General features: G+C 38.6%; 1 protein-coding gene across 1 annotated transcript in view; it reads right to left on the bottom strand.

Annotated features, from left to right (window-relative positions):
- Nucleotides 1–2,045: 2,045 nt before the first annotated feature.
- Nucleotides 2,046–13,273, bottom strand: part of Spink5 (serine peptidase inhibitor Kazal type 5) — a 56,713-nt gene continuing 45,485 nt past the window's right edge. The window contains exons 24-31 of the mRNA XM_052742757.1: nt 10,937–11,064; nt 9,800–9,872; nt 8,779–8,868; nt 8,524–8,651; nt 7,841–7,940; nt 6,476–6,606; nt 4,036–4,126; nt 2,046–2,334 (exon numbers count right to left, since the gene is read on the bottom strand). Of these exons, the coding sequence (XP_052598717.1) occupies nt 2,281–2,334; nt 4,036–4,126; nt 6,476–6,606; nt 7,841–7,940; nt 8,524–8,651; nt 8,779–8,868; nt 9,800–9,872; nt 10,937–11,064 (795 nt within the window). The 3' untranslated portion in view covers nt 2,046–2,280. The remainder of the gene's footprint in view (nt 2,335–4,035; nt 4,127–6,475; nt 6,607–7,840; nt 7,941–8,523; nt 8,652–8,778; nt 8,869–9,799; nt 9,873–10,936; nt 11,065–13,273) is intronic.

Here is a 13,273-nt window from a genome sequence, read left to right as displayed (position 1 = left end):
AAGCCTTACAGTCCAAATTTGACTCACTTTCTAATCTATCTACCTTTTATTTATTTTTAAAGAGCGAGGGAACTGAGTGTTTCGGATTTCTGTCTTTATTTCCTTTCTTTTGACATTTTGGATCTTTTTCCTAGATAATGACATATCTTGGTGGTTAAGATTTAGGTTTAACAAGCTCAAAGGAACTCATGAACTTTAGAATGACAGCTGTGGAACCTGCATGGTACCAGTCTAGACCCAGGAGACTGTTGTGTAGCTGGGTCTGTTTGAGGGCCCCCTGGTAGCGTGATCAGGATATATCCCTGGTGCATGATCCGGCCAGCTTTCTGGATCCCATTACCTATGGTGGGACAACTTGCTCACCCCTGATAAAGCAGGGAGGGGCTTGGTCCTGCCTCAGCTGAATGTACCAGACTTAGCTGTTCCCCCATGGGAGAGCTTACCCTGTTGGAGGAGGGGATGAGGGGTGGGGGAAGAAAAGTGGGGGAGCGGGAGGAGGGATGAGAGGGGAATCTGTGGTTGGTATGTAAAATGAACAACAAAAATTTAAATATATAAAAAGAATTAGGTTTAAATTCTAAAATCACTTTTTTGTGCCTCACATATTGCTTATAGGCTAAATGCAGCTTCATACAATATTTTTAATGAATTGAACATAAACCAAAGTTTCATGATGATTATAAAGGGTTGGCTAAATCAAGGGGTTTTCATGCACATTGTATTAAAAAAGAACAAGTGGAATATAAAGGATTTATTGATTAGACATCAACAAATTATTGAAAATGACACGATAAACATCTGTTTCTCAGAAGTTCATGAAAATAGAGTCTCCAGATTTCCTACATATGAGCAAGAAAGAGATGTGAGAATCTCTGAATTTATCTTGTTCATACCAGAATTACCAGGAAAAAAGTCTCAACAATGCTTGACAAATGGTTATTGATCATTGTTTCTTGATGACACATAAAAATACAGCATGGAGACTGATTAATTTTCACTCAATTATGAAGGACAGCAATAATAAAATCCCATTGTATTTAGCTTAGTGGAGATTTATTTATAAAAACAAAAGAGCAGAGAGAAAATACAAAATTAACTTCTTAGGTCTAAGCAGGTCAGTCACACTCTGAACACTTTTTCCTGTAGCTAAGAGACATGCAAGATTCTCTATGTGACTTCTGGAGTTTGTCCTGCCTCAGCCTAGAATCGTGGAGTGAATCTGGTACCTACTGCTACCATAGAACACCAGCAACTACAGTCTGAGAACAGCAGCATTTCAGTAGAGAGCCTAGAGCCACCCCTATCTAATGTTCGTTCCTCCTCAGATGTCCCTTGTCTATTGTTGCACGGTACAGCTGCATTCTCCACTATAGCCACCTCCATCTATCTACATGTGGCCATTGAACACTTGAAACATAACTGGTCCAAACTAGAGCTATGAATAGTGGAAAATACACATCAGTATCAAAGGTTTATTAAATAAAACATTTGTATTAGTTTAGTTAATATGTGATATATTGGACTAGATAAGATACATAATTAGAATTAATTTTGCCTAGTTATTTTGTTAACTACTAAAAAATTAAATTATATATATATGGCTCATACAACATTTCTGTTGGAGATTGCCACTCTGGAGATTTACATACATTGTAGATTCATTTGCTAGTCTTTCTCAGACTGTAGGTAGAAAACCATGGCATAATCCCAAAAAATAAAAAGGAAATTATTAAGAGGTAAATAATTATGTCTGAGAAATTACTAGATTGTGTCAATTATAGGACTTATGTAATTGAGGTATGGTATTTATGGAAATACAGATACTAGATAAAGGGTCTGATATGGTGGCAGACAGTTTCACACATGTATTGGCTGCCTGAGAGCCCATATTGCCCCTTATCTTTCATTCTAGGGACTTATTTCCAACAATGGCAGCAAATTATCTTCCAGTGTAAGACAAAGGGCACCATATATCCAGCTTCTGTTGTTGTTTTTTTAAATTCCTATTATCTAGCAGTGAGAAACAAATCCCAAAAAGGATGCTCTGCTGAGTTTCTACTTTTATTAAACAGGCAGTTGGGCAGACAACATTGTGATCAGATTTCCAGAGCACAGACTGAGTGGACATTTCTCCACATCCTCAGGTCACTGAGTCTAAAAGGAAAGAGATGGAAAGACTGAAAACCAGTGAGTCCAATACCAACAGCTCTGTGTTGTTTTCTATAGTAAAAAGATGAATGAAGAATTCTTTATATACACAGATGGTGAAGGTAGGCAGAATCAAGGCATAGCTTTTTCCTTGTGACTTTTACCAATCATTGCATCATTTTTTTCCTGGAAAAGAAGACAGATAGGTTAGATGCTAGAACTCATTGAAACTACAGGGATATGGTCTGTACCATAAAGTAATGCATTAATTCATGCCAAAACCTAACAATAATAAATAATGCTCACATTCTATATGCTATGATGATTATTACCTGAGCAGCTAATATGCAACAAATGTTGAGGTGGACACAAAAACAATCATGGTTTAACTCTGCTATTGATTGCCTGCTCCCTCATGATGATGCTGTCACTAGCAGCATCTCACAGATAAGGATATTGTGCATCAGAATTTAATGACTTTCTAAATTCTCCAGTTAGGTCATGCCTTTGGCACAATCCTTCATTACTTAAGGAAATCCATTTTTGTATAATCTTCAGGTAAGTACCACACGAAGTAGTTTTTGTTAAGTTACCTACACAAGATTAGAGTTACAGGGAAGTGTGGTCCAAGGCTATTCTATTACATTGAACTTTCAGAAAATTACTGAGATCTCTTTACCCTAGGACATGTATTTAAGTGGGATTATGAGGAGGTAGAAGAGTATATTCATCCAATAAAATGGGAAACAAGCCAATAAGAATTTGTATGCAAAAGTAACAAACAATAGTGTACTAGAATTGGTTAAACCCTTTTTAATTTATGTATGTGTAAAGGCCTAGAATAAGGAAATAGGTTGCCAGTTTACATGCGAAGGAGGTGAAAGATTCCAGCTCTCAGCCCATTACAGTGTAGTTCCCACTGCTGATCTGAAACCGAAAATCTCCCAATCTGTGTTTTCCCTCACCAGGCAACATGGCTTGATTAAGATTTGCAAATAAAATGGAATATTTACCAATTTTGTTATTGCCCAAGTTTTACGTGGCATCATAATGGAGTATAATAACAAGCATTTCTAGTAACAATCAACATTAAAATAGTAGTTATTAGATGTAAATAACATGTAAATGTCTTTCTTAAAAATACATTTACTTAAACTAATTTATTTATTCAAGTTAAGTGATAACTGTGTCTATATTTCTTTTTCTTCTAAGTTTATACTTTAGAATGTTTCTTAAATTCCTTCTTGGGTTGATATAGGTAATGATGATGATGATGATGATAGTAATAGATGCCATTAATTTTTAGACACTGTGACAAATATTCTTATGTTAGTGTATGTTGAATGTTTTCAATAATTCATTAAAAGATTAAGAGTATGTATGTGATTCACTAGAAATATTCTATATGAAAAGCATTAAAAACCAAAATTCAAACCAACCCTTCATTAAAGATTTCTGTATTATCAAGTTCTATGTCATATAACCTGGGAAATGGACTTCAGATAGAGTCACCAGGGAGAATTTCAAAGTAAATAATGCATGTTCAAATATCCTGTTAGAAATTTAAATAAAAGGCCAATTTTTGACACTGAGGGAAATTAAATTCTTTGCAAATATGCAAAAACATAAGCATTACCTAGAAATGATTTCAATTCATCTGTTACTATCTGCCTCTCTTGGCCTTCATCTCATCTTATGATTGGTATATGCTCATTACCACATGCTTCAATAATTACTTAATCATCCTGGTAGTAAAGTGACTAGTTCTCAAGTCATCTGATCTAGAAGTGTGACTTCTCTGGCCCGACAAATTCTCATTTCCAGGTGCAGAGAACCAAAACATAACCCACAGCAACTACCACCATCACCCAAAGGCCGGTGACTCACAGATGCAGGTGTGCCAGCAGGTATTGCTTCCTGGTTGCTGCTCTCCTCACACTTTCCTTGACTACGTATTTGTGTATTAGTCTGATGGATCCTAAAAAAGAAGAGATATTTCAATGATGGGAAAAATACTCAGGAAGAATGAGAAATAAATGTAGATAATATTTGAGTACCAAACAAAATGAAATGAGTATAAAAGTCTAGAATATTCATGGAACCATTTTCTAGTTAGCATCATCTAGATTTGTCCTCTCGTTTCTGTTCCTAACTTATCCCTTAGTTCTAAGCCGATATCATCACATTTCAACCAAAACAGACTCATTTGCTTCTTAATCCATAGCTCTTTTATAAATTTAATTTCAATGAGAGAGAGAGAGAGAGAGAGAGAGAGAGAGAGAGAGAGAGAGAGAGAGAGAGAGAGACTCACTCCACATGTGTGTGTGTCCGTGTGTGCCTGTGTGACCATGTGTGTGTGTTATGAGCACTGGCACATATGTACTGTAGCACTGATGTAGAAGTCAGAGGAAACTTTTGGGAACCAGTTCACTGCTTCCACTGTGGGTTCTGGGGATTGAATTCAGGTTGATAGGTACAAGCAGTCAGTGCCCTCGCCTGCTGAACCACCTCACTAGCCCACATGACTTTATTTTGTAGGTGAGAAAATTAGATCCCAGAGAGAAATTTGGCTATATAAAGTATCTATAATATAACTTTGGGGGTAGACAATAGAACAAAATACAATAATACAGAATTATTTCTAGAACCTAAATTATATTTGAGAGAATTTTAAGATCTTTAACTTAAGAAATTTTGTAAAGAAAGATCCTGTTTCTCATCTCCAGTGCTGGGGAAGGATCCATTGCCTGCCACAGAAGCAGAATTGGCTTAATTTGAAGTTGCTCCCCTATAGCTTCCTCTAACCCTTCAGTAAATATTGGTTCCTCTTCCATGGGAAAGCCTGAGTCTTCTCTATGAGGTCTAGTCCCACCTTCATTAGCCTTGGCATGCACTCCAGGTGCATTAACCTTTCTTCACTTGAGCTTCTAGGAAACTTTATTGATTAGAGTTTACCCCGGGCTGGCATAGTTAATGAAAAAATTTGATTAAATAGTATCGATAATGTAAGCTCCTCAGGTTTATAATAAAAGGGAATCGAAGGATTTAGGGGTAGAAGATACTGTGTATATACAGTAACTGAATTCCTAGAAAGGTTAACTCATTATTTAAACAAATATTTAATGTCCATTGATATAGTCAGGGAGCCCATGAGCTCATAGATTTTGAGTCCACACATTGTGCCACATCTTTATATTAACAAAGGAATTTCTACTCTCACATATGGTAGTGGAACCACTGCATTGGAGGTAACAATAGTATAATAAAGCAACTAAAGTTAAACCTCAATTATTTAGACTCAGAAAAAGTAAAGGTAAGATATTTTCTAATTTTTGAGTTTTGTGACATTCAATAAATCCATGGAACTCTTTGAGTATCAGGCTCACCCACGTACTATGACAATAACAGGACTCTACACCAGGTTATGAAAACTTAATGTTGAAATGGGAAAATGTCTTATCACCACACAGTATCTACAGGTACAATGACATGTAAGTACACAGTTTATAGTTCACATTTCTAGTTATGAAGCATTGCCAGCATAGGTCCAAGGAAAATTGATCACAGGGAGGCTGGGAGATGGTGAGTGATATGTATAGGAACAATGAGGAGTTTTTGCAAAATTGGTATTTGAGAAGAAAATCAACCAAGCTAAAACAAATAATGAAAGAATTAAACAGCTCTTTGCACTTAACCTATACTTTCATATCTAAGTTCTTCTCAGTAATCAGTGAACTCAGCAGCTTAAGGAGTGGTCTCCAATTTCTTCCAGGGAAGAAATTGAGACTCCCCATGATGAGATAATTGCCCAACACATACAAACAGTAATAAAGCTGAGAACAGACATCATACATGCCATTGATCCAAGCATTGTTTCTGTTGGGTGGTACTAATTCTTCAAGAGGAAGGCTTAGAGATGATGGGAAACCAATGACTGTCTTACAGTCATACAATCTTAGATATTGCAGGTGGTACAGACACCATATATGTGGTGGTTCTCAACTGCTTTCTCTTCCTATATGCCAGATGGATGATGGTCACACACTCATCATCTACATGAGTCTACACAGTTTTACAGAGATGTTCTTCAATCATTGTGAGCTCATCACCACTCTTTCCTCTTTTCCTACTATTCTGAAGTATGAAATAATAGACAGACAATTATATTAAAAGCATACTACTATATCCTTTTTATTTTAAACATAAACACATTTTGAATTTTGAAGTGGTGACTAACTGACAACAGATATTAGAGCCCTGTGGTAGGCAACATTGCAGTTGGAAACCTCCACACTACAAGATGAGATGGTGTAATATGGGTACTTACAGGTTTTCATGACAGAGCAGGCAGGGGTTAGCATATGTTTGGCCGTCATCCCCACAGACAGGCTGTATATTCTTTGGGCAAAGATAACCCATCCTGGGTAATATTCGGTAGTGTTTGCACATGTCAGAGTCCTACATGGGTCAAGTAGAGAGCATAGTTGCTTAAGACTTTCAAGGGATTGTATGGGATTGGAGAAACATTGGTTTTCCTAATTGCATCTGAGTCAACTATTAAGAATAGGACTGTTCTTGCTCATATAAACCCTCCTCTTTCTTGCTAATTAGGCAAGAATTGTTGAGACCAAGGTTGGATAAAGCACAGGGACAAATAGCCAAACAAATGGAAACACATGAACTATGAACCAGTGGTTGAGGGGCCCCCAGCTGGATCAGGCCCTCTGAATGGGTGAGACAGTTGATTGGTTTGATCTATTTGGGAGGCATCCAGGCAGTGGGACCGGGTCCTGTGCTCATTGCATGAGTTGGCTGTTTGAAACCTGGGGCTTATGCAGGGTGGCTTGGCTCGGCCTGGGAGGAGGGGACTGGACCTGCCTGGACTGAGTCTACCAGGTTGATCTCAGTCCTCGGGGAGGCTTTGCCCTGGAGGAGGTGGGAATGGGGGGTGGGCTGAGGGGAAGGTGAGGGGGGCGGAAGGGGGGAGAACAAGGGAATCCGTGGCTGATATGTAGAACCGAATTTATTGTAAAATAAAAAAAAGAAACAAAGAAATAGATAATAAATAAATCAATAAATAAAGAATAGGACTGTGATACATTTTTTCAAATGCACATATTATTTGACGTCATATTGAGTTGGCATAACTTCCTGGCTTTGGCATCTTTTAACTAGAGAATATTAGTATGAAGAAAAAAAAAAAACAAGAATGAAGCAGTGAGTGAACTCTTTAATGATCTGAAGCATAACAAGCTGGGACATATTTCTAGAATTGAGTCGAGAAAAATAATCATGCTAGAAACAATATTCACTCTTAAATAATGAATTTCCTTTGCAATGGACCTTGGTATGGGCTTGCCTGTTTAAGATACTGGTCACTCTAAGAGATCAGATTCCAGTCTGAAAAAATTAGTCCAAACCTCCCTTGCTAACTCTGGTCTCTACTTCCCTAGGAGACTCTCTGGTCTTTATCTTCTGTAGTGGCAAAAGAAATATGTAAAAACTGTCCTTTATCTCTGCCACACTACCTACCATGTGTATGGCAAAGACTTGTAAACAAATGTTCTCATTGGGCCACTCCAATCAAACAATTAGGATGTTTCCTCTGAAACTGGCTTTGAGCTGCCGCAGGCTCCCCAACCCCTGGAGGACAAAAGCAGCTGACCTGATAATCTAAGGAGAAACTTCTTACCTCAGAGGAGCTGGAAAATCCTGGACCATCTTCTTCTTTAGTAACCCTAATGTGTGATGGATTTTCTTGAAGCTCCGACCTTTCCAAAGCTTCCTTTTCACTTGAAGAAGAAAGAAAGAAAAAAGCATTAAAAAAGGATATTCACAAAACCTCTGTAACTTCTCATGTAAAGACAGACAGTCCCAGGAAAAGATGAGGGAACCCTGGAACAATCCATCAGGATATGACCAGAATGAGATGTTTTAAAACACACACTGAGCGGCACTGATAATTCATTCCTATTTCAAGAATATTCTCTATGAAAAACTGCAGAGTATTGACGTTGTCTTCATGGGTGCTTTAAAACACCACAGTGTTCACTCAACTTGACATGGGTTTGTTCACCGGTCAAATCATTTAGCTCCCGAGACCCTTATTTAATGCATTCTAAGGTATAAAACTTAGTATTTTTGTTTTTAATGACTTTTCTTTCAGCTCTCATGCAGTTCTGGACCAAGCATTTGGAATGAGTGCTCTGGTAAGGACATACACCTTCACTTCCTATCTCCAAACCCTTGTATCTTAATTTGCAGCCTTTGGCCATATCGTTTCTCTTGGACTCATGAGCACATACATGTATTCAATCAGCACTTTGTAAAAATGTGCGCTCCCTGCTGGTTGCTGAGCACAATGAGCTTACTCACAGGACATCTCGGCACATGTGGCACTTGTTTTGATAGACGATCCCATCAGCATCATGCACTGGGTCACCCTTTTGTGTACAGAGAAGCTTGTTATTCCTCATAAGCTTTCGGAACTCACTGCACTCATCCTAGGGAATGAGATAGGGGAGGTGGCCATGAGCTTTCCCCTTGTCGCTGGGTGTTTTTTTTTTTTTTTTTTTTTTTTAATCAAATTTGGCTTTAGGAGATATCTTGTGGCTCTTGGCTAGTACTCACTTCGCTCATCCCAGCAACGGAGGGCAAAGAACTCCTGGCCTGCCTAGGTTTTGCATCCTCTGCTGTGTTGTGAACTTCTCCGCACTCGTCCTGAAAGGGAGGGAAACATAAGAAAGACTTGACAGGCACGTCTCATCTCCTGCTAATTTGCCTACCCATCATCTGTCCTCTTTCTTTTCCATGATCTTAAGCCAAGGAAAATCTCAAAGCACTCTGGGCTAAAAATGTGATGATCACTGTGAAATGACTGAGTGAAGATGCTGCCTTCTTTTCAATATTAAGAAGTAAAGAGAAGCAGGGTGGTGGTGGTGGTGGTGGCGGCGGCGGCGGCGGCGGCGGCAGTGCACGCCTTTAATCCCAGCACTTGGGAGGCAGAGGCAGGTGGGTCTCTGTGAGTTCGAGGCCAGCCACGTCTACAAAGTGAGTTCTAGGACAGGCTTCAAAGCTACACAGAGAAAACCTGTCTCAACTCCACCCCATCCCCCCCAAAAAAGAGAGAGAAGTAAAGAGAAATAGTATTGTAATACATGCATGCTATTGATTCTTGGATGCTGAGAAAACTGGAGAAAACAGAAAACATCATCAAAGACGAGCCAAACATGAGTCTTAGGATGTCTGTTTGTTACAGGAATCATTAAAATCCACATCTACAAGCTATCTAAAGCCTCCTTTCACATTTAAAGTGTCAACTATAAGCATGTAGTTGAGGTGAAGGAAAGCTGGGTCCTCTAATTTTCCAATACATATTTCTGTTAAGGTAGAAAGACAAAAATTGACATAGACTATGGGAGAATTCTCTAAGAATGTTTTATAGGATTAACTCCACGTGTGTGTGTGTGTGTGTGTGTGTGTGTGTGTGTGTGTGTGTTGATATATCTTATATTGTGACTGAAAGTGAGATTGTTGTCAAAATTAAAATTTTAAGTATAATGTTAGTATCTTTCTCACTTAAAGACTACATGGGAAGGTAAAATTCTGACAGTGAGTGGTAAGGCCCATATTGTATCCATTAAAACCCAACCTTTCTCTCATTTTCAGGCTGAGGACTTGAGTTTTCTTCATTCCTCATTTTTCTTTCACTAGCTTCTCGTTCACTGCAGAATTAAATAAAGAAAACCAATAAAGAAATATCTCTAGGATCATGGTGAATTGTCTTTAACCAAGTATTTTTCCAATACCAAACGTTAATAAATATAACGGTATGGTCCTATACCTTAAAAACATCTAGACAGACATTTTTATCTGTTGTCTCTGATGGTTGGACTGTTCATGGTCTATTGTGGCAACATGCTCAACATTTACTGATTCTGTTGCTTTACTATCATCCTTATTCAAAGGAAGCTAAAGGGCTGTTGCTTCTTCAGAGAATATGTTTATTTTATTCTCTCATCCAGACTATAGTTTCATTTCTCCTTTTTTTTTGTTTTTGGTACTTTTAAAGTTGCATTCTGCTTAAACTCTGTTTTGTTTCTTCTTCTCGTAGTTACAAGGCTTTAAAGTTGATGAGCATTTTAGAAAATGCTGTCTCCTTGGATCTCCACCAAAACTGTATGTGTGGTCATTGTAATTCCTTCACATACACGATGAACTGAAGTTCTGTGAAATACACGGCTTTCATCAGTGGCTGAGCTTTTTCTTTTAAAGACACTGACTGCCACTGATGAGAGCTGTGTATTTCACAGAACCTCAGTTCAGTTCTGGTGTCTAATCCCAGAGCTCGGGAGGCAGAGGCGGGCAGATCTCTGTGAGTTCGTAGCCAGCCTGGTCTACAGAGTGAGTTCCAGGACAGCCAGAGCTACACAGAGAAACCCTGTCTCGAAAAACCAACATAAATAAGTAAATAAATAAATAAATAGATAAATGAAAAATAAATAAAATAAACAGATAAATAAAATTAGTGAATAAACAAAAGATGCTGATTTGTAAATGTATCATGATGGTTTCCCATCTCAGAAGACCTAGGTAGGATCATGCTTCTCATCTTTTAAAAGAACAGCTCCTCCCTGAGTGCCTTGAAAACTAGCCCTAGTCTACATACATGAGGAGATGTATTTATCTATAATTTATGAAACCAAGTGTCATAGGCATTTAAGCGACTAATTCTTTTCTGGCAAACAAGCACAATTTATCAAATTCATCAACAAGCCTGTTCACATACAATATACTCTGACACATGGCACACTTGTTAACATGCGTCTTGCCATCTGGGCCTCGGATGGGATCATTTTCTCTGGTGCAGATCAGCAGCCCATCTTTCTGCATGCTCCGGAATTCATGACATTGATCCTGACAAGAGCACATAGACACATATTACTACCTTAGCCTAGCATTTATCGTCCGAAATCACCAGGACAGAGAGGAAGAGACATATCACTGTCTTACTCTAAACATTTACCATCTGAAAGCACAGTGACAGTTAGGCATGGACTCATAATACTGGGAGGAAAATAGAAAGAAGGAGATTTCAGAGAAAGGACTGTGATTCAAAGTTACTTTGCTTGATTTGCCTTCTCCAGTGGAATTTTATCCCTGCCTAAGACAGCTCATCTCATTTGTACAAAGTCTTCTGTGGAGCTGTGTCCCAAATCTTGCCTGTCTGCAACTGTATTCACTATTTTATGCATAAAAACAGTCAGATTCAAAATACAGAATGGACTGAAAATGTTCACCTGGAAGACATCCAAATAAACTCACAGTTCTGTTCCTCAATGATGGTTTTACATTTATTACTGGTGTGCATGTACATGTATGTGGGCACACTTACCATGTCACATGCGCAGAGTCAGGGGACCTGCAGAGAAGTTGGTTCTCTCACTTCACTACATGAATTTCACGGATCAAACTCAGAGTTTCACGCTTGGTGGCAATTGCCATTTTACCTTCTGAGTCAGCTTGTCACACAATCACATCTTTAAAATGTTTTCTATCTTGTCAATTACATGCCAGCTCATGTGATGTGCAACCATTTTTCTCATTTTACATTTTAGAAAAGACTCAGAAATATTAAATGATCAAGGTAAATATTGGGTTAGTGACCAGGTATCTACTGACAGAGAGGTTCCTCATTTTTATTTCTTTGCTTTTCCATGACAGAGAATAAAGCCATTAATTTATAAGAAAATAGAGCTGGGTTTTTTATGTAAAAAAATCAACTTTAAAACAATGTCAAAGGAACTGATCCCATGAGATCTTACCTTGAACTCCCTGAACTCCAAAGAGACCTTTGGAGACACTGTCATTAAAATATTGACTGAGACTTAGACTGAGTTTTTTTTTTTTCCTACAGACAATCTCATGCTTACTTGTACCACAGAATTATCAAAATTATCTCTGGACTTGAACATCTGATCACTGTATTATTTGTCTCACAAGCATCATTTTCAGAAGCAGCTGGAGGCATTTTCTTTTCCAGGTGCTCACACTACTGCACACATATATGTGAACAGTAATACTCGTCATCATCGTACTGATGGCCTTTAGGATTTCACCTCCTGATCTGCTTATAGTTTGTGTGAGGCTCCTGTCTGTTGAACTTTTCTCGGTGGTAAAACCAGAGACGTTCACGAGACAGACTTTTTTCAAACTGTTTGGATATGAGTTTTCAAATCTTATTTTGATTTGATCATATGAAGAAATCTATAACTATCTTTTGACACACTTCAAAGCAATATTCTGAATATTATATAGAGAGAATTGCAAATTTGTTTTTCCAATTGGATTTCACAGGTGAGACGTGCTGCATAGTAATGGCTATTCTGTGCTGTCATTGTGAAAAGGTGAGCACTGGTTGTAAAGCCCCAAGTTGAACACCAGGTGGCAGTCAAGTGCTATCTGGAGACGTTACCGTGCACGCTCCAAATTGATTTCTTCTCCTGACTGAAATTTTTGGTGCTTTCCTTTTCCTCCCCCACGCCCAAGCCAAACCCTTTCCCATGGCCCAATTGCCTTTTAGAGCTTCAAATGAAATCCACTGGGTGGATAGTCACAACACTTTGATAACTGCTGCTGGTCCTGCGAATGTGGAGTACCCATGTTGGAGCTGTTTCTAAGACAGAGTGACATGCTGTTTTTGGCAGAGTTAGCCATGTCTCTTTCTGTTTATTATCACATCCTCAACGATTGGGAGAGAATGGGCATTTCAAAAGTGTTAGTTACGTGGATTCCCTTTACAATGAAACTTTGGGTGAGCCTGTGGCTTTAAGGTGTTCACTGCGTTAAGTGCTTGAGTCTCAAAGATCTGAGCCTAGCCAGAAAGAATCAAGGCATACCTCCCCTGCTAGCTCAGGTCCCCAACTCCCCTGAGGCTGCTTGCTCCTTATCTTCTGTAGAGGCAAAACAAATGTGCAAAAAAAAAAAAATGTGCCTCTTTACGTCTGCACACTGTCTCCTGTGCATGTGACAGAAACTTGCACATACATGCTCCTATCTGTGCCACTTCAAGCAGACAGCTCTGATGCCTCTCCTGGAACTGGCTTTGAACTTTGGCCAGGCTCCC

This window comes from Peromyscus californicus, unplaced genomic scaffold (genome assembly GCF_007827085.1).
Source record: "Peromyscus californicus insignis strain IS unplaced genomic scaffold, ASM782708v3 Scaffold_17__1_contigs__length_78620276, whole genome shotgun sequence".
NCBI lineage: Eukaryota > Metazoa > Chordata > Mammalia > Rodentia > Cricetidae > Peromyscus > Peromyscus californicus.
The sequence above is the reverse complement of the archived record's forward strand: the minus strand, read 5'-3'. Positions and strand labels throughout refer to the sequence as shown.